Consider the following 21,569-nt stretch of genomic DNA (forward strand, 5'->3'; position numbering starts at 1 on the left):
ATGAGGGTCTGCAGATGACAGAGATAAAGCCCTGCTTAGGGAGAGGGATAGCATCGATCCCCACCGGAAATGCCCACCCCCTGAGACCCTTGTGCAGCACCCCGCTGACCCCAGTGGTTTGCCCAGAGAGCTCTGGCCGTCCTCAGGGGGCCCCCACAAAGTGACGAGAAGGGACCCCAGTGGGCCTCCACAGGGATAGGTCTATTTTCTCCTTTCAGGATGAATGTGCTGGTACTGACAACAGAGAACCCTGTCTTGGCCTCAGGAGCCTGAGTGGGAGGTGAACGGGAGCTCCGCTCTCGCACAGGCCACTCCCACCCTGGGCTCCCCTGGGCGGGGCTTGCGGGTGCCCGGCTCAGGCTGTCCTGGGGGGGGGGGGGGGGAGACAGAGCCCCCACAGCTTGGGGAAGGGTCCGTGTGTTCCCATGCCAACACAAAGTGTAGACACCGCTACTCTGGAAACCATGTGCTTTATTTGGAACCTCATTCTGAGGGAACCTCCCCCCTGGGTCATAGAAAAGCTGCAAACCACGTGGTTTGGTACAAGGCAATGGCTAAGGGACTACAGGAAATCCCTTACCGCTGGGGCCCTCGTCCTCAGGGCCTCAGAATTCCCTGGTCATCCTGACTCTTGGCCGAGCTAGGCCTATGCAGCTAGGACTCCTGGGGTCCTGCTCAGCCCCCGGCATCTTCCTCAGCCGAGGAGTGAGAAAGTGGGTATGGAACAAGGGCCAGAGTCCCCACCCGAGGCCCGGGCCTCTGTCCTCCACCTCGGGCCAGCGGCACGGAGCAGCCACGGCTCCTCACATCCGCAGAGCCCTGTTGCTCCGGGTACGTGTCAGCTCTCGGGTGAGGGACCACGGAGAGTGGGATGCCCGCGGGGACAGGTGAGTGGCCGCGGGCCCCGCCCATCAGTACAGGTCTGCAAAGGGCTTGGAGTAGTTGAACATCAGGTAGTCCATGTAGTAGAAGTCGTAGGTGCGCTGTCTCTGCAGGGCCGAGAGCTGGGTGAAGTACTGGTGGGTGATCTGGGCCGTGGTCCGGGCCTCCTGCGAGTGCCGGTCTTTGAACTGGGGGAAGGTCAGGTTCCGCGGCGCCCGGATGAGGCTCAGGAAGAAGTTGGCATCCTCCTCCATGCTCTCAAACTTGCCCACGAAGTCATAGTCGATGAGGCAGGGGCTGCAGAGCCGGCTGACGTGGTCCCAGTGGATGTCCATGCCCACGGGCCGGTGCACGTCCAGCAGGTACTGGACGAACTCGGGGAAGCGCACGCCGGAGCCCGTCCGCAGCGCCTCGCGAGAGGCGTTGGCCCGGTACCGGGCCAGGATGGCCTTGCCGAAGACAGGGTGGTAGTAGCTATTGGGGTGCTCGAACTTGTCGCGGAAGGCGGAGACCAGCCTCTCGAAGGGCTCGCGGACAAAGAGCATCTTGGTGTAGGTGCTGAGGCGGTGCAGGATGCCCTGGCGGTCGAAGGTGTCCAGCCGCCGGAGGGCGCCGCCGTAGTGCACGGTGTTGTGCTGGATGTCCGCGGTGGACGAGGCCAGCCCGGCCATCACCATGAGCACCCGCTTCCAGTTGGAGCAGCCCGCCTTGGGCACCTCGCAGTACAGCACCCGGTGGCGGTCCTCCACGAAGAGGCGGGACACGTGCCGGGGCGTGACCGCCCTGCGGCTGCTGCTCCCCCGGTACTTGGCGCACGCCTCGCGCATCACCCGCTTGCGCTCCTGCTGGCTCCGCTGCAGGGTGACCCAGTGGCCGGCCGCGGCCCAGGGCGCCGGCCGCACAAAGGCACCGGCCGAGCCGTTGGCCGGGACGGCTGCTGCAGCAGCGGGCGTCTTCTTGATGAGCAGCCGCCGGCGGCGCTGCCGGGGTCGCAGACGGGCCCCCATGTTTCGGGGGGCTCGAGGCCGGTCGGGTACCAGCAGGTTGAGGCCCCTTGGGGCCCGGCTGGACAAGTCTCGGGTGACCTTCTCCGTAGGGGCCTTCAAGTCACCATCCCGGGAACTGCCTGGTGGGAGATCCTGAGTCAAGAAGAGAAATGGTTATCAGGGTGGACACGGCAGCTGGGCGCCGAGGGTCTCACAGGTCAGACGCTCACAGTGGCCGGGGTCCCTGCCCGCTCTGTGGCCTGAGTTTATTCCGGGTGAAGGAAGAGACTAGCTGACCCTGTGGGATTTGACCCCTCTGGTCTGAGCCTAGGTCCAGTCCCCAAAGACCCCCATCCCTAGCTGGCCATGGTCTTGAGGCAGAGGTGCAGGTATCTTTTCAGCCACGAGATGGCGCAGGCCTCCCAGGAACCTGCACCTGGCGAGGCGAGCCGGCGGGAGCCCGCGGCCTGAGGAGGCTGGCGCAAATTTACTGCCTCTATTAGCACAAGTCCAAAGCTGCCATCCGACAGGAAAGGGAAATTCATGGGGCCAAAGCCGTGGGCTTTGTTCCCAAGGCCCCTGGGAAGGACCGGATGCATTTTTCTTTCCAAGAATGAATTCAACATGAGCTCCCAGTGTTCTCCCCTGCCCTCCCCAACTTTCCCCAGGCTGCCGGTGCTGAGATTTATCTGACTCTCAGAACTCACGTTGTAGGGCTGCTGTGGCCTGATGCTGAACTTTATTCCTGAAAAGCAGAGAGGACAATATTAGCAGCAGAAGTACCATGTGGCTCCCAAGGACCTGCTCACGGGCTCTTGATGCTGGACACGCGGGCTGCAGGGCACTGGGCGTGGGATCTGCGAAAAGGCAGTTCAGGGGGGCAGAGAGGAGCAGGCATGGCTCAGTGTGAGGGTCCCTCAACTCCTCTACCCACATGGAAAATGAGGGTGCAGCAAGATGTGGTCCCACAGGCTCCCAAGCTGATGACTTCTCAGTATCTTACCTCCCAATGTGACCTGGAAGGTCTCGAAAGGTGCCCTGCCCAGGTGTGTCCACACATCTGCTCAGTGGAACAGCCAGGAATCTCACAGCACTGCCCCACACCCCCACACAACCTCACGCTATCATTAAGCCATGGGGAGAGGACCCTTCAGAAAGCTCTGCCCATCCTCTCTATGCATTGGCCAGCCCTCGATCTAGTCCATGTAGAGTTTCTGTACTCGGAATCCCACATACACCCACACCTTTGCACACACAGGCCTGGGAGTGGAACACATGCCTTCCCTTGGATGTGCCCCCCCCCCCACTGGCTCTGGGGAGTCCTCTAACCTAGGCATCTACTTCGAGATTTTGGCCAACTCGGCTGGCCCTGGGGCTCTGGCGTGAGCTGGCCACCTCCTGCTCACGCTGGTCTCCCCCAAAGGGCTGAGCAGAGCCCAGGCGTGGAGTGATTGTCCGGCAAGCACTTGGCACTGGAGGAAGATGAAGACAGATAGATCAGTGCATTGCTGACCACACCCCGCAATGTCCCCCCCTTCCCTTGAGCTTCGCTGAGGCCAAAGTCACCGGGATAACAGGCTCTGGGGAAGTGAACCTTTGGTCAGAGAAGATGATTCTGCTTCACACTCTGGTTTGTTTTGAAGGAGGTCCAAGGGAAACAAGAGGATTTCCTTTGGGGGAACTTATTTCGGAGTCTCGGCCTCCTTCCCCCATCCCTGCCTGGCCACAAAGGCATCATCCCAGAGCGTACTTCCAGCTCTGGTGCCACGGAAGCGGCAGTTTCTACTCTGAGGCTTTGCCAAAGGCCACAGTCACAATCAGAACCAGCCACCCTTTAAACAAGCGAAGACTTGAACTTCCAGTTGGCACGATGGGGCACACCTGACCGAGTTCCGGCTGCTGCTGGGCTGTGTGTGCGAGATGTCCTGGGCGCCCAGCATGGGGCCCCATGGGGGTCCTGCCGTCTCTGTATACATGGTATAGGTCCAGTGGCTGGAGCCCAGCTGCTGAGAGGACATCCAGGTCCTCTGTCCCTGACCCAGGGACTCTGCCGATTTCTCCATGAGGTCCAGTCTTACAGGTTCAGCCACTGCTATGACCCTGACCTCATACTGGTCAGTCTGAGGATGTGCCTACACGTCTCCTTCATTCACCAGCTACCGAGGAGGTGGGGACGCGAGGTCACCCCTGGGCTGGAAAGCCGACATTCCCGGGGCCTACTGGGAACTTCTTCAAGTTCCAAACGTGGCACAAGGGTGGAACGTGGGCATGCTGCATGTTTCTTTTGTTGCAATTCTTTTCTTTGATCCCTTTGGGCTGGGAACAGGGGTGTGCCCTTCCCCGGGCAGAGGACAGGGTGTCCGTACCTTCCCGGGGCATCCCCAAGCTTATGGGCAATATGTGTGTACAGGTGGGGGAGCCCTGAAACAGGGCTTCCAGACTCTTCCACGGAGGCTGAGGGGGAGCTCCACATAGAACTGGCTGCACCCCTTGGGGCATGGGATGCACGCAGTGGGTACTTGACCCTGAGACAGGAGTCTTTTCACATTGAAAAGGGGTCCTCACCAGGGTCCCCTTCTCATCCCAGAGCCTGCCAGCCCCCCTCCCCCCACCCCTACCCTTCTCTGCCTCATTCCAGCCTGAGCTTCTCCAGCTCCTTTCTCTCTGACACAAGCGGGTTTCCTCCTGCAGCCAGTGATCACAGGTCTCTTCACCAAAAGGGACTCACTGCACGTTCAGTTTTCCTCCACTCTGCTGGGTTTCCTTAATTATTTTCTGCTGGTGACGGCAGCTGGCTCTGCTAAATCACCTCTCCTCCTCAGAGTCTCAGATACGGGAATTTACTCTGCTTGTCAATCCTGTCAACTCGTCAAGGTATGGTGGCACTTATTTATATTCCTTTTCTAGAGCAAATGAGTCATGCCAGATTTGGCCAAGAGTGGGACGCAAAAGCCGCTCTCAAAAGGCACCCTGCCAGCCGGTGGAGCTGGACAAGGATGTGCTTCTGGAGATGTCAGCCCTCACAGCTGTGATCTCCCGCTGGCCCTGTCCTCACAGCCTGGAGGGCGGTGGGCTGTGGGACCTGTCCCATTTTATCTGTGCAGACTGGACAGAAGGGTGCTGAGCCTCAAGGGGGTTTTCGAGGTTGGCCCACTTGAAGGCTGGAGAGAACATTCCTGCTGGACAGAGCCCTGGTCTGGGGGAGTCCCTGACCTCTTGGCCACTTTTACCCAATAAAGTCAACTCGGCTGCAACTGTCCCCTTTGAAAAGAATAACTGTCTTGTGGAAAACACAGCAATAGATCTTACGTGGAGCCCGAGTTTGCCACAAGCTGTATGTTCTCAACCTTTCAACTTACCGCAGCTCACTTGGCAAAGACTGACCCTCTCCCATATGCCATTTTGGAAGAAAGACAGGAAGTTAATGAAGGAAATGTAACAGGCTCTTCCCCCTGCCAGGGGCCCACTGGCCCTACTTTTCCTGTGGAAGAAGCCACTGCTTGGATAAAAGCCAAAAAAAAGATCACCCCTAGCTCTGAGCAAGTGAAGGCCTTGGGTGCCTTGAGGCTGGGGTCTGCATACCCCACAGTGGGCTGCATTCAGGACACTGGACAGCTCTGTGGAGTGACCAGGGAAGGGCAGCTAAGGGTCCTACGTCTGCTGCACCCACGAAGAAGGTATTGCCACCAGGAGCCACCAGACTCAGTGCCGTGGGGGGACTTATGCCGGGGTGGGGGTGGGGGGGGCGGCGGCGCTTGGCTTCAATATAACCACCACCAGCCCCTCCCAAGCCCTCGAATGGACATGCAATCAAATAAAAACAGTGGGCTTGCTGAGCAACACAAGCCACAACCCCTAGCCTCCTTTTCCATTTGATGTCACCAATGTTGCCGCATACCTCCGCGGTCTCCCTCGCCCCCACCCTGCGGCAGAGGAATCCCAAGGCCGGTCATGTACATGCTCCACGTTCAGCGTCTGAGTTACCTGTCTTCTCCTTTCAACATAATGTTAACAATCTGTAAGGGAGCTTCATCCCCTGCACGGTGAGAAAAAAACAACCACTTTCTCTTTCTGGACAGATGACATTTGCAGAGCGGTTGAAACACAGGCTGTACGGTAAGAGTGAGCATTGGTGAGAATAAACAAGGCGTGAGTTATTGAGACTGCCAAGTGGGCTCCACACTGTGAACTCTTCATTGGCTGAGGGTTTTCGTCTGAGTGTTTGGCTGAAAGCTTGCTGGTTACCTGCCAAGGGGAGGCAGAGGCTGATGATGGTGTATGTGCCCAGTTTCTTATAATTAGGCTGTGAAGCCTGGGTCTGGGGCAGAGCTGCGGAGGGGGCTTCATGGTCACATGGGCTGCTGCCTCCTTCTCTCCGAGTCACAGGAGAGAGACCTGCTGGGTTCAATTCTAAAGCCCTAATCTCTGATGCCCAGGACCCACAGAGGGTCAGGCTGTGTAGACCGGCGACACTGATGTGAGTTAAAACAGGATCCGAGTCCCTGGAAAGGGCTGGAAGTGCCACATGAACCCTTGGTTGACCACGTCTGAGGACAGCGACTGCTATTCTGGCTGCTCAAATCTCAGTCCCAGGTCCTGATAAGTGGGGAGAGGGTCCTGCTACCCTGAACGCTGCGGCCTGGGGGCAGACAGGGCTGCCCCAGAGGAGTCAGACCTGCAAAGGGAAACAGATGGGAGAACGGAAGGGGCCGGCAGGGCCCTGGGGCATGGGTGTGAGTCCACAGTCCCTGCTCTGTTCAGTCTCAGACCTGTGGTCCTTGGATCCTCAGAGCTACATCGAACTGTGTACCCTGGATCATCTGGTGGCTGTGCCTGCGTGGCCACCATCATCCGTTCTGTCCACTTCTGCTGCCCAACAGGCCAGGAAACTCCCAGGGCTTTCAGGCTGGCCTGAGCCAGGGAAGACACTGGAAACGAGCCCCCCACTGCATCTTGCTTCCCCCCATGTATGAGATACAGAGTCCAAGCTTCGGTCCCACCCCAGACTCCTGGCAGGCGTGTCTGTTGGATGAACAGCGTTGCCCTGCTCTGCTGTTCACAGAAGCTCCCGCACTGAACACATGTGCTGTGAGAAAGGTCTCTGTGCCGTGGGGCAGCCGGCAGGGCCCGGCAGCATTCGGGTCCTCACGCAGTGGTGATGAGCCACAAGGAGTGAGGCAGGGATGCTGGCAGGAGAAACTGAGCCAGGAGGGTGCGCCTGCTCATTGGGATCAGGGGAGAAAGCCCTGAGGGAACTGCCAGGCCCCGCTCCGCAGGAAGTACAGAAGGGCTCTGAATGAGGGGCTCAATTCGTCCTCCGTGACCAGGCCATATATATGCGGGGGGTTTATTTTAAGGAATTGGCTCATGCAATTGTGGGGGCTGGCAAGACCAAAATCTGCAGGCTGGAGAGGCAGGGCAGAGTCAATGTCGTAGGACGAGTCTGAGGGTCCCCAGGAGGCAGAATTCTCTCCTCCTAGGAGGCCCTCAGTCTTTTCTCTTAAGGCCTTCAACTGATTAGACGAGGCCCACCCACATTATGGGTAACCTGCTTTACTCTAAGTCTACCGACTTAAATATCCACTACCTCTAAAAACATAGCTTCACAGTAACATCTAGACTGGTGTTTGACCAAACATCGGGGCACGGCACCCTGGTCAAGTTGACACAAAATTAACTGTCACAAGGGGTGTAATAATTTCTTAGGGCTTGCGGTAACAAAGCACCACCAAACTGGGTGGCTTAAAATAACAAACACAATTCTCTCACAGTTCTGGAGGCTATATGTCTGAAATGAAAGTGTCAGCAGGGCCGTGTTCCCTCCACAGCCTCTTCTAGCTCTTGGCAGCCCCAGACGCTCCCTGGCTTGTGGCCACTGAAAACCAGCCTCTGCCCCCATCTTCCGTTGTGTGTGCCTGTCACTTTTCTTCTTCTTCAAAGGACACCAGTCATTTTGAATTAGAACCCACCCTAATGACCTCATCTTAACTTGATCACATCTGCAAGGGCTCTATAAGGTCATATTCACTGGTCCCAGGGTTTGGGACGTCAACATAATTTGGGGGAGGCGACACAGTTCAACCCCTAGCAGGGGGTAATGTGACCTCAGGGGGCTTTAAGAGCACTCTAGAGGCAGGGCAGGAAGAGTCTGGAGGAGGTGAGAAAACATGTCCCCAGCTGATCAGTAGACTGTGTTAGTTCTCCATGTTCTTGGGCAAGGACCATGTCTTTTCTGTGTCGGACAGTCTGGCAAAATGCCTAGCACACAGCAGGAGCTCAATAAATGCTCGTGGAAAGGCTGGTGCTCCTTGGACTGAGAGCTGCCCCTGGAGGAGCTTCTCCAGCTCGGTCTAGCAGCCTGTCCACGCCACCCAGGAGGGGTGGTTAGATCTACAACGCACCCAGTTGGCGGCCTCCCCTTGCCATATGTGGGGCACCAGGCCAGGCCTGTGGCCCCAATGTGGCCACACCTCCTCTGGCTCTTCTCCCACCAACTCAGGCTCTGCCCTTTTGAGGGGCAAACCCCTCATCGGCCTCTGATGCCTCATTGTGAGCCGCTCCCTTCCTCTGGGCAGGTTGTTAATTTATGCAGATGAGATGCAAAACTGAAGTTTAAACACACTCAGCAATTAGAGGGCAGCCTGGACTCAAGGCACAGAATTCAGACGGAAGAAGCCTCACAGAAGGGTCTTAAATTCTCACTTGTGATCACAGGAAAATCCGACTCATTAAATTCTCTGCTCGGGCTCCATGCACAGCCGTGCCCGCCTCTGCTGCCCCAGGCCCAGGGCAGGGAGACAGGGTTCCCGGCTGCTCTGCGGTCAGAGTGTGGACCTCAGGGAGAGCGAGGAGCCAGGCCAGGAGCGCCCCGCCTCCCACCCCGGCAGGGGGGTGGGTGGTGCCGCAGGACCCTCTCCTCTTGCCTCAGCCTCTGTGGGTGGGCTTCTTCCAGTTGTTCGAAGACCACCAACCTCATGGTGAGGCGACACAGTAACCCCTGACCCTTGGCCCAGACCAGAGGAGGGGCTTCCCCTCCCTTCTCCTGGAGACTCCACTCGGAGTCATAGCTTTCAACAAGGGGTCATGTATTTTAAAAGAAAAGAGAGCAAGAGCACAGCTGCGTGACCTTGGACAGATCCCTCGACCTCACCGAACCTTAGTTTCCTCATCTGTGAGATGGGATAAAAACACCCATCTTGCAGGTCCATAAATGCGCAAATGAAACATGCACGGTGCCTGGCACAGAGAGCCCATGGGAGGGAGGCCGCCAGAGCCTGGGGCTCCTATCGCCGGGTCACCTTCACAGCAGCTGAGTTCCTCTGAGCCCACCTCCCGCACCAGCGCGGGGACTCTGGGACCTGTCTGCAGAGGAGGGAAGCAGGAATCTTCCCGTCTCGGGCTGATGGGCACCTGACGGCTCCGACCACTACTTGTTTTGTTTAGCGATTCCATTCCCTCGCCTCCGTGATTAGGATCCACGATTCAACTGGGTGGTTCTCTGTCAGCTCAGCCTGGGCGGCGAATTCCCTTTCGGCTGTCAGAGCGGGGCACTGGAGCTGCCTGTCAGTCAACCAGCCAGCCAGTTAGCCGGTCTGCAAACCCAACAGCTGTTCTGCTTTTCCACACTCACCCATCTGCCCATCACTTGAAGGGATGTCCCTGAGCATCTCCCCCCACTCCAGTATGCCTGCCTATCCACAAGGAAGGGGTCCCCAGCTCCTGCTCCAAAGCTCTCCTCTGTCAGAGCCTGGGGGCAATTCCTACCATGTGGGGGAGGCACCCCCCCACACACAGGGGCCACGCACTGCACTGTACCTCCACGTGTGCATGTCACATGGAACCAACGAGGGACAGCATGCACACTGAGGGGGTGCATCACACTGCTTTTCCGTGCATGCATCCTGCCGTGTGACGCAGCGTGCTCTGGGTGGGGAGCGTGTGTGTTCACGTCCGTGCACAGCTTCAGAGAGTACGTGGCGCATGGCTTAGAACAGGTCACGCCTTTCTTGCCTTCGTGTGTTCTTTCAACACATGAGCCTGGAAGGATTAGCAGGAGCCTGTGAATGCTGCTGCAGGGGAGGGAGAATGAAGTTCCTGACACTGGCCGGCTAAGCCCCAGTGCCCCCTGGCGGCCCGTCTCTGCCTCCCCTGCAGGCGACAGAACAGAGCATGCTGGCCAGCACTGTTTGTCCATTCTCTACACATGGACTGAGCACCTGTGCGTGCCAGGCAGAGTCTTACACACCGGTGACCGTGTCCTGGCCATGAATGGGACAGTCATGGCCCCTGCCCTTGTGGAGTTTACGGTCTAGCCAAGAAATGAGGCACGGAGCAGTTCACGTGTGATGGTTGCAGGGGCGCGTCAGCAGGTGGCATGTGACAGGGGAGGGGTATCAGGTGAGGTCTCCCTAAGGTAGTGACAAGTCATCGGCGCCTGGGGGTAACGAGGGCCTTCCTGTAGGAGATCGCCTTGCACCATGAGACCAGGGCTTACGGGATGAAGGGACAGAGAGACCGAAGGGTGTCGAGAAATGTGGCTGGCGGGGGGCAGCAACCTGGGGGCCCTATCGTCCTGGCAAAGACCCCTCGTCTTATCTCCTGAGGCCCAAGGGGAGTCTACAAAGGTTTTAAGTTGGCAGCTATTTGGAACTTAAGGACCATTCTGAGATGAAGAGCGGAAGACAGAAGCAGAAAGGGTGGTCCACGGTTGTTGCCACCGTCCAGCGAGGACACGTGTGAGGCCTGAATGCCGGCGCTCATGGCAGAAGGCAGAGGAAGACGTGGCGAGTATTTCGGGAGGAATGAGCAGGGAGGTGCACGGTGAATGCTTAACCCTGGCTCCCTGCGTGGTGGGGAGGAGCAACTCTGTAGTGCTTGCGGATTCCTGTGGTGTAAACACTTCTCCATGGCCGATTTCAAGCTAGTGATGTGAACAGGGGGTTGGGCCCTTGTGGGCTGCTGGTGCAAGCCAGCTCTGGGTCAGTACCACCTGGGGACTGACTGGGAGCAGAATAGGGGAGATTCTGGTTTCTGGCTTGAGCAGTGGGACCCTGATGCCATTTCCTGGGGAGGGGGTGCAGATCCACATTGAGTTTGAGAGGTCTACGGGGTCTCCCAAGTGCAGACGTCCAGAGGGCAGACGGAGGATGCGGGAGAAGGGGATGAGCTGGGCGGACGTATGTGTGCAGAAGCAGGTCCCGGCCTGGGGTTGTCCGGGGCCTGGCGAGGGTGCGTGAGAGGAGGGGCAAGCCGGGCTGCGGCAGCCAATCAGAGTCTGCCTTTTGTCCAGAGCCCACAGGGAGCCACAGACTCAGGTTCTGGGCGACTGTGGCCAGGTCAAATGGCACTCCTCCTGCTTGGCTGTCAGGGGCCTAATTTGGTGTAAGTATCGGTGAATTCCCACCAGAGGTTTCCAAGAAATAAAAATGAGTGAGTCATGCTGGAGCCTGAGGCTGCCTGTTTGCAGGGGAAGTGCCCGCGACACCAACTGGCCCAGCCCCGTGACGGGCGCTTCTTCACTGGAACCCAGTTGGGCCATCAGAGGCCGCCGGCGGGGCAGCCTCATTCCTGTGGTGGCCCCGTCACAAGATAATGATCGGTCCAGCTCTGGCTGGCTTCAGGATGTGTCGTTCCGGCTGCGGCGTCAATTACTGAGCTGGCCTGTGGCTGTCAGACCCGTCACAGCCGCTGCCTGCGATACCCTGAGAGCCGCAAAAGTAAATCCGTTCTAGCCGATGCTTCCTTGGAGCTCCCCACTCCCCAGCCACCCTGGGCCTGCTGCAAGAGCCGCTCTGTCCTGAGGGACGCACTCCAGGCCCCCCAGGGGTGGGGTGGGGGTGGGGGAGTCAGGCTCCTGGAGGCGGGCCCACAAAGGGGCTGCCTAGGGGGCTCAGGGAGGGAGGCGCCCCTGAGGCCGTGCACACGTGGTCACCCCTACTGCCCACCGATTGCACCCAGAGGGGCCCCGAGCCTGGGCAGCAAGCCCTCCCTCCCAGCCTGACTCCGCAGCTGCAGCTTTAGGCTCTCCGGTACCACAGAGGCCGTGGAACGGCAGCTGCATTTCAGGGATCGTCCCGTGTGCCCCTGAGCAGAACAGAGCCTCTGGCGACGCACAGGTCACCAGGGTAAGCCTGGAGTTGCTTGGAGCACTTGCGGGTAGGAGCTGGCAGTCAGTCCAGCTGATCCCTGCCATGCGCCTGGAGAGCTGCAGTCCATATCTGAGAGGAGATGTGACTCCCGAGGCGCGGCCTTGAATGTCAAGTCACATCCAACCAAGGAACTGGGCCCCCAGCAGCTCAGGGAGCCTCTGGCCAGCTTCTCTGAGGGGCAAGGCCTGGAGTATAGCAGTAATCTTGGCCTTGGTGGATGCTGACTGCAGGGGACACCACCGTCGCTGGACATCCAGCCAAGACCCACCTCCTTTCCCTTCTGGCGGGCCAGCCCTTGCTTCTGCCCAGCCCGGTGCCCTGGGGTCCGGCCAGCCGAGGGCCACACTGGGCTGGCTGTGGCCTGACCGCAGCAACCCCAGGCCATCCTATCCTCTCACCACTGTGTGGTGGGCTGGGCTCCACACCCACATCACACACTCACACAAAGACTCACAGCCCCCGGCTCAGGGAAGGTGACCAGTTCTGGGGCACTGACAGCATGGCTGAGATAAGACGGAGGGCCCTGCCAGCTGCATATTCAAAGGTCTTTCTAGAGGCAACTGGGGAACGGCCCAGAGAAGAGTAAGGCCTAAAGGAAGGGCAAAACTGGTTAGGATTCTTACATCCTAACACAGGTGAGAAATGGGGTGCCTGAGCTCAGGCAGTGTGGGGAGATGGGAAGAGGAGGGAGGGCTGCAGGGCTCGGTGAGCCGGTGTGTGAGGGGGAGGGTAGGAAAATGTCCATCCCCCCCCCCCCCCACTGTCACAGCGAGGTCCAGGGGGACAGAGGGCCGATAGGGGAGAAGACCCGACCCCGAGGTAGGCCATATCGATGCAGAGACACGAGATTGAGTAAGGCTCGCAGACAGAAGCTCTCAGCTGGCAACAGTGCAGCGCGTGGGTAAAAACTGTCCAGACACAAACCATGCAGCCCAGCCCTGCGCCTTCCAGCATCCTTGAGAGCACAGCCAACATAACGCCGCATAACAACACCCTCGTTAGCTCTGAGCACAGGAATATTAAGTAGAACCAAACCCTGCAAATGTCATCCAGAATTTTCACAACTGTGATGTGCACTGAGAACTTGCCGAAGTCTTTAAGGCAACCTCTCGGCCGAGACTCCGGGTCCCCTCCCGTCTCCAGCGTTTTGGGGGACGCCTCCTTAACTATGAGAGGCCCCATCTGCTGGGAGCCCAATGCCCTTTGCCAGGGTGGGGAGGGGCTGCCGGGCTTCTGGAAGGCACTGTCTGAGGTCTCTGAACCTTCCCTTCAAGCTCAGCAGGTGTCTTCAGGAAATGAGAGCCGCCGGCCTTGCAGATGGAGCCTGGTCCCGTGTAATGGCTGCTCGAAGGTGGTGGGGGTCTCTATGAAAGAAGGAGCTGGCGACGGTCCTGAGCTGTTTTCCGGCTTCCTTTGAAGTCCGACCGGCGGCAGCTCTCAGGACGACGTGAGCCATCGCAGGCACAGAGACGGCCCCACCCGGCTGCGTGTTTTTCCTGCGGAATTAAGACTCTCCCGTCTTCCAGACGACCCGGCGTGTGTTTTGGGCACCTCTTTGCAGTTGTGAATATGCTATTCCAAGAAACAAAAGGAGCCCGGCTTGTGCCTTCGGCTTTCCACGCCTGTGTGTGGTGCGTATGAGGCGCTGCTGGTGGAGGTGTGTGTATGGGCCGTCCACTCTAGAATTAATGATTCGCGAGCTGGGCGAGAGTTGTGCAGCCCACCGAGGCGTCTTCTGCAGGATTAAACGTCATTCCTTCTAATGACTTGATTTATGTCTGGAGGTTTACAGCTCCAAACAAAATATTGTGATGATGGCAATAAATCACGCCGGGGCTGCTTACAAACGGCAACGAGCATGTTTTCTGTTTGTTCGGGAGGTGGTTACAGAGCGAGGGGGTACTGTGCAGAAGCACAGGGAGAGCACAGGACACATGGGGTGTGGGGGCAGTGGGCAGCGTGAACGGGGTGCAGCAGGCTTTGAATACCCGAGGCTTTGTGAGAATTTGCGATTGGAGACGGCGGGGATTTTGGAAGAGCGGGACGTGTACAGGAAGGGCACTACCCTGGGTGCTGGGGGCAGTCATGGGTGGCGGACCTCCTGAGAATGTCATTTCCAGCTTTCAACCGCTGTCTGCCCGGCTGCATCCCTAGCGAAGAGCATGAGCTAGCTGAGGTCAGGGCAACGGATCCTCCCAAGGATGACACCTTTCCTCTGCGCTCAGGACAGCTTCTGGAATACACCGGGGCCATCTTCTAGTCTGCAGCCCCGTCTTGGGCGGGGAGAGAGCAGGATGGGTCAGGCTAGAGCCGCTCTGTAGGGCTGAGCTCCTCAGGAGAGTGAGGACCAATCCGGTTGCAGACAGGCGCCCCTGGGCTGGCATCTCTCACTCAATCAGTAGAGAGTGATCGCTTCCCACTGAGACCTCACCCTGCCAAGAAGAGCTCAGAGGAACACTGACGTCAGCCTCAAGGTTCAGGAAGAAACTGGCAGCTCCCGTCCTTGGCTGAAGTATTCTGTCAGAGACGCCGTCACCCATGCCCCCAACATCTGGGACAGGCTGACCTTGTGAGGCAGGGCAGGGGCTGGGGAAGGCACGGGGGGGCGGGGCACAGTGCAGCAGGACCATGCCCGCCAACCAGCTACTGCTCTGTTCTGGCCAGAAGTCTGTGAGAGCAGGAGCCTCCTCCTCGGTGAAATTAATCCTGTCCCTGGCATCTAAGCCCCGGGAAAGAGGATGGGAGGAGGTAGAACTGGGATCAAGTGTCAGGGAGGGTCTATTCATCCCAGGGGAACACAGCACGTCTCTTCAAGGCAGAGATGTGTCGTCCTCAGAAGAGCCCACGGCCTAAAATGCCACATCAGAGACACTGCCTATAAGACGTCGTGTTACAGGGTGACTCAGGAATGCTGGGCACTGGGAGAAAGTGATCCGCTACCAGGTGTGTGGCCCCAGCCCCTGCTCACGGCACATTTGACTGGCAAGTGGGGGTGGGGGGAGTCTCGTGTGTTGTACAAGGGGTGTCTTCCACGTCAGATGTGATGGAGCACAGGTGATGGGAAGACGGCACGTGGGTGGCACACTGGTGGCAGCTGGGCGTGTGGGTGGGTGGATGGTGGGTGGTGGGTAGATGGTTCGAGATCCAGAGGAAAGGATTTGAGACAGAGGCCAGGCAAGCGCTAGGGCTGGACAGGTGGGTAGCTGGAGAGGAGACAGGGATGGGGAAGCCACAGGGCCACACACAGGCTCCAGTCCAGCCCCGCTGGCTAAAGGCACAGCCTCTGGTTGTGCCTTCCCTGGAGGCAAGAGGGACAGCTCCAAATCGAAGGTAAGCCAGGGTCCCCAGTGACCCCCTTGGGCCCTGAGGGTACGTGTCTCGCTGTTGCGAAAAATGACCCTTCCCTTTCCACCAAACACCAGAAGCCATCTCCGACGGCAGAAGACAAAGCTCTGTCCATCTTTGATTAAAACAAGGGCAAAAATAAAATGCTGTTTGTTTTCTGAAGTCTGGCAAATTTCGATAATGAAACCCTTGGAACGTATAATACCGAAACCTTTCTAATTCCAGGCAGATAAGGAATAATGGTAACGTTATTTCAACTTCAGAAGCAAGAAATAACCTTTTATCACCTAATTTAACAATGTTACTGGGAAAATATGTTAGGAGAATGTAAAATGCTATTTAAATGATAAAATATGCTGTCTCGGATGGCAAGGGTTTTAATTGCCACGATCAGAGTCCACACACACTTCCACGCCAGCTCTGACAGACACTGCTAATGACGGTGGCCATAACGAGGCACGGCGGATGGGGTCACCACTGATTCTGCCACCTCCCCTGGGAACTGCCAAACCCGACAGCTGCCCGGGCTTCTCGGTGCTCATCAACATCACTGCCTTGTGAAGTATGAATGGGTTCCGATATTAATATTAATCGGCCAACACATTAATATTAATCAGCTCATATACACTTCCCATGACAACGAGAGATAAAGGAATCTTATTATGTGGTGGATCAGGGAACACGGAATATCTAAGCGTACTTCCTTGGGAGGCACAGCATAAAGGAGCCTAAGCCTCTTAGGCATGTCGTCTCCGCAGAGAATGGACCTGGGGTGCACGCATGGGCAAAGTCACAAGCAGGGAAAGTGAATTCCTCTCCGAGGGGCAGGGAGGTGTTTCTCCCCAGTGGGTGAGCAGGTTGGGGGGACGGTGGCGGGTGTGGGAGGCTCCCACAGCCCTTCCGCGTGGGGCGCGATCTGCAGGACCTTCCCCGGGGACCAGCAGGCTGCACAGAAGTGGCCCCCGGACTATCCACAACGGGACAACTCTGCCCTGACCCCCAACCCACCTGGCCCTGGTGGAGGGGAAGTGTTGCTTTTGTATTTGTTCATTTGGGGCCTGGTGGTGCTTGAGGACAGAAGGGCAGCTAAAGGAATGCTCTGTGCTCTTAGGCATTTCAGCAGGCTTGGTTTTACTATCCCTGTTCTGCATGAGGGCAATGAGTCTCAGGGAGGTCGGGTGTCCCACCCTTGTCCACACCGCTGGTTGGCTGGGTGGGTGGCAGAGCTGGGGTCGGGGCCATACTTGACTCTGCGCCCTCGTTCTAACCATCAGGTAGCTCGGGGGACAGTGGGCTGGCCAGGGAGGAGGTCACAGAGGTCTCAACACAGCCATCACAGGTCCGAACGGGCACCGGGGGTTCCTCCAGGGGTTCCTCAGGAGGCCAGCCTGGCGGGCGGTGGCGGGTGGGGGGGAGGCGGAGGTGCAAAGGCAGCGTCCTCTCCGCAGGGCTTGCTTCCCGGCACACTCACTTGCAGACAGCCTCCACAGGCAAAGGCACATCTGAGCACAATTAACATTTTAAGCACTAATTATTTTACTTGGGTGTCTAAGTCTGAGGATCCTTCAATTTCAGTATAATTGGAGAAAAATGGTCATCAGTTATTGAACAGCAGGGGGGCGGCGCCATGCTTCCCCAACACCAAGCCGAGCCGAGAATCATCCGAACATATGGGTCCCCGAAGCAGCCGCCGGGCGGCCGTGCCAGGCGAGGGTGCGGTGGGCGGGCCTTGGGCACCCTGCCCCACTGTCCCTGACATCTGGTGGGAAGGCTTTCGGGCCGAGTTAATGACTCGCCTTTTTATCTTTTCCATTTTGTTCCATTTTCTGCAACAGCATCTGTTGCAAGAAAACCAAATGCAAGAGGAAATGGGATTCATTATTAAAAGGAGAGCTTATAACGTCCCCTTCGCTCCCCCTTGTACTTGATAATAATCTGAGCTCATAATGAAATCCTCGGGCCCTCCCTGGCACGGCTAGAAGGGTTGCAGGGGTTGGTGGGGGTGCACTTGCCTGCTGAGGGACGGGTGCTATTCTGGAAGGGAGGCTCAGGGCGAGGGGCTTCGGCCCACCGCCCACTACTGCCTCTCCTCTCCCTGGGGGGTGGGTGCCTGGTGTCCAGCGTCTCATGGGAGAACCATGAGGCTTTGGTGTCCAGACTTGTGGAAAACTACAAAGGAGGTTTTATTTTGCTTCGCCTATTTTTTTTCCTTTGGTCTCCTCTGAGCAACCAATTAAGGGGATGAATAGCTCTGGACCCCTGACAGGGAGACTGAGAAGGTGGGCCTCCCGGAGCCTGGCTGCTGGTGCGGGGGGTGAGGGAGGGGGTGCGGCTCTCTCTCCCTCTGGGTAGCCTCTGTGGACTGCCTGGGGGTGGGGGCCCAGAGGGAGGAGTGGTCTAAGACACAGGCGGCTGGTAACTCTGGCCTCTCCTCAGGGACAGGCCCTCAGGCCCAGGTAATCCCAGAGGGCAACGAGCAACAGACTCCAAGGAGGCAGCGGTCTGTCCCCCTTGGTGACTTCGCTGGGGCCAGAGCCCCCGACGAAGGCATCTAGTTTTGCATCCTCCCAACCCTCACTGTGACCCCTATGATCCCAATCACTGACTCCGAGAGGGTCTCCTCAGTGACCCATGCTGTCACCATCCCCCTCAGCACACCCTGCTTGGGTCCCATTTCTCTCTCAGGTTCCAGACCTGTTTGCCTCTCCTTCTCGGGGAGGGTCCCCATTTCTTGGGCAGGCCTGATGCCGAGCCCCCTGACTCAGGGGCTGGGTCCTTCCAGGACTCACCCCACTGGCGTGTCTCTGAGCAATGTGGTCCCTCAGTCACGTCAGGGAACCTGGGACCTGGGGTCACCACGAGCACCGGCTCCAGGCTTCACGGAGGCGCTCAGGCCCTACGGGACTCATGCGATGCAGCTCGTGAACACATAGAGGGCAATAACCACTCAGAGATCCAGAGTGCCTGCCACGGTGCCTTGCCTGACCTGTGCAATGACCCCGGCCTTTTTGTGACCCTGGCACTGTGTGAGCCCAGGCACAGTGCCCTCCACAAAGGCTCCTGCCTCCCTTCCCAGGAGTGTAAGCCTGGCCTAGAAGGCTGGTCTCCTGTCTCCGCAGCCCGGGGCCTCCGGGAGGTGCACCCACTCGCCACACCCATGGTGCCTCAGAGGTGAGATGTGGCAGGACACCAGCCTGCTTGTCCACGGAGGAGAGGCTGCAGCACCTGCCCGAGTGACCAGCCCCACCGCTCTCTGCTCTCACACCCACCCAGCCATCCTGGTCAGCGTGGAGGGCTTTGATTCCAAGCCCCAGTAGCCAAAAAGATCCTGGTAGCCCTGGGCTCTTACAGAAGCTCATGAGGTCAGTGTGATTTTGACCCAATGGGACACATGAAGAAACTGAGATGCACACATGTTAAGCCACCCAAGGGTGCACAGCTGGTAGATGGCTGAGCCCGGATTTGAACCCAGTTGTCTTTGGCCCCAGGGTCTGTGCTCGCCACCTGCTGCTTTCTCATGGTGCTGGGCTGGTGGCGGCAAGGTGGGGCCCTGCTGAGCCCGGGACACGGGCTGCCTTCGCCTCCTCGCCTCAGTGCTCAGCACCCCTCCTCCCCACAGGGGCCTCTCGAGTGCTCCCCTCAGGGTGGGATTCTCCTTGTGGCTCTCCCTCCAGTTTCAGCCCAGGCCTTAACAGAAACAGCTTCCGGAACTTCTCTGATGCCCTTAGGTGTCTGTGCGTACCTGTGGGACATGAGCTTCCCAGCCTGACTTCTTTCTTTAGACCCTCTTTGTTCTCTGCTTTCGGTCCTGGCTGCCTTCTGACTGCGGCCCCTCCTCCCTCCCTGCACCAGCCCTCAGTTAATGAAGGTGGCCTGAGCACCGAGCATCCTCATAGAGCTGGTGGCCAGCAGCAAGTTTTCTGTCTGCGGCCTCAGTCTCACCATCTCTGTAATGGGAAATCAGTGGCTTTGTTCCCAAAGACAAATGTGTCTCCCAGAGGATAGGACGATGTGAACCACCTGGCCCACGCACGGGCTTGGTGAAGGAACACACAGGAACCCCCCGGTGTGTTCACACAGTCAGAGCTCCTGGGTGTCCCGATGTGGGCCAGACGCTCTATCTCCCCCTCCTCAGCTGGGGCCCCAGCCCAGGCTGCCAGCAGAAGTGGAACCTTGAGGAAGGAACGTTCTGCTGAAGGGGCACCGGGGCTGCTGTTAGGGACAGAGCCACAAGCCGTTCTGCCCCAAGTTGTGGATCCGCTTCCCGCTGGCTGTGGGGCCACACCCAACGTGCATGTGGAAGACAGACTGATGGCAATGAAGACTGGAGAGAGCTTCTCCTCACCCACAGCAGGTGGGGAGCAGAGTGCCTGGGGCAATTGAGACTGTGGATTTTTCAAGGTCCAAATGTATCGATGGCCTGGGTTTAACAGCCCCACCAGGTCCAAAAGAAGAATTGCATGGATGTGGGGGTCGGGGGGGGGGTGGGAGGGGAGGCCTGGGCTCAGGCCAGAGGGCAGCTCTCCCCTTTGCCAGGGTGGGAGGGGACACCAGACAATCCACGGCCCCTCATTCACTTCTCCCTGCTGCCCACCCTGAGGAAAAATGGCGGGCTCCATCCACGGCCACACCCCTCCCCCAGCCCAGAGCTGGTCAGGAGCGTGAACTTGGAAGTGCGGCCAGCCCAGCCCAGCCTTCACTGGCTTCTGCGTCTCCACCAAAGAGCCATACCCCGTAGATGTGTAGGGGAAATCAAGTTCAAGGCTTAAAGGGTTTCCTTAGAATTGTTTTTTCACGAAACATTTCATTCATGCAAAAAAAAAATACATAGTGTACAAAAGATACACATAAAGAAATATACATATAAAGTAAAAAGAATAAGAACAGAAACACCCAGGTCTTAGTCACCCGGTTTAAGAAACAGAGCTTTATCATACCACGGAGGACCCCTCTGTGCCCCTCTCAGACATCCCATCCCTCTCCAAACGGGGGTACTCACTGAATTCTGTGTTAATCATTCTCTTGACTTATTAAACAGTATTATTTGCATGTGCTTGTACCCCTAAGCAACTTATCATTTACTTATTTATTACATTTTTTAAATGTTTATTTTTGAGAGAGCGAGAACGAGAGAGAGAGAGAGAGAGAGAGAGAGAGAGAGAGAGAGAGAAAACGAATGGGGGAGGGGTGGAGAGAGGGAGATGATCCGAAGTGGGCTCTGAGCTGACAGCAGTGAGCCCAATGTGGGGCTTGAACTCACGAACCATTGAGATCATGACCTGAGCCGAAGTCAGATGCTTAGCCAACTGAGCCGCCCAGGTGCCCCTATCATTTATTTTTGCAACATAGCTTAGAACTGGCTACAGTGGGAGTATTTACACCACAGAAATGAGCGAATGCTATCATTTGCTTGTCCCTTGCCTCCAAAGCACATTAACCACCACGTGGCTGGTTGTAGACCACCTCCAGGAGGAAGGCATCGCCTTCCAGAAGCAGCTCCTGTCGGCGGAGGTCAAGTCCCTGATTAAGGGCACAGCTGTGAGCCATTAGCAGCCTGCACAGCAGCGGGGGACAGGCACACCCACCAGGAAAGCAGATCCGGGCAGGGCACCCACAGCATCTATTATGAGTGATACCAAGGTCCAAACTTGAAGTGACCCCACAAATCAGTCCACTCATTTTTTATTCTGGGGCTCAGTATTTACAGGCCACTCCCTGGAGTCAATCACCTCTGCTTTTACCAGAGGTATTCCCAACCTGAAATTATTTATGACTCGGCATTCAGGGAGGAAAAGCAATTTTCTCAAAATGTCTGATGTCATGATATATTGTCCCTTTGATGTGCATGTGCCAAAAACGATGGCTCTGTAGGTCTGCCCCTCAATTACAAATTACCCCGAATTAAAAAGGAGAATTAATACTGCGTAGCAGGATGCTAGCTCAAGTAGCATCCAAAGAAAATGCCTAGAGCATCTTCTGGAAAAATACATGGCTTGGAAGAAATTACGACATGCACCAGGGCTTTGGTCAGATCGCTGCTGTCTAGGGTTCCTTCGTAAAGTGATGCTGGAGTGCAGGGTAGCCGTTGGCCTCCTGGCTCTTGGGGTCCTGGCCACGCCTGGCCACATACCTGTGTGCCGGTCCCAGCACCACTTCAATAAGGACAGCGATGCCTGTGTCCAGGTGTGCTGTGACAGTGAACTCTAAG

The 21,569-nt window shown here is 57.4% G+C and overlaps 1 protein-coding gene across 2 annotated transcripts in view; it reads right to left on the reverse strand.

Annotated features, from left to right (window-relative positions):
* Positions 1-451: 451 nt before the first annotated feature.
* CHST8 (carbohydrate sulfotransferase 8) overlaps positions 452-21,569 on the reverse strand; it is a 129,004-nt gene continuing 107,886 nt past the window's right edge. For both annotated transcript variants that reach the window (XM_043599074.1, XM_043599075.1), the window contains exons 3-4: positions 2,576-2,613; positions 452-2,021 (exon numbers count right to left, since the gene is read on the reverse strand). In XM_043599074.1, coding sequence (XP_043455009.1) covers positions 912-2,021; positions 2,576-2,613 — 1,148 coding nt within the window. In that variant the 3' untranslated portion in view covers positions 452-911. The remainder of the gene's footprint in view (positions 2,022-2,575; positions 2,614-21,569) is intronic.

This window comes from Prionailurus bengalensis, chromosome E2 (assembly GCF_016509475.1).
Source record: "Prionailurus bengalensis isolate Pbe53 chromosome E2, Fcat_Pben_1.1_paternal_pri, whole genome shotgun sequence".
NCBI classification, from domain to species: domain Eukaryota; kingdom Metazoa; phylum Chordata; class Mammalia; order Carnivora; family Felidae; genus Prionailurus; species Prionailurus bengalensis.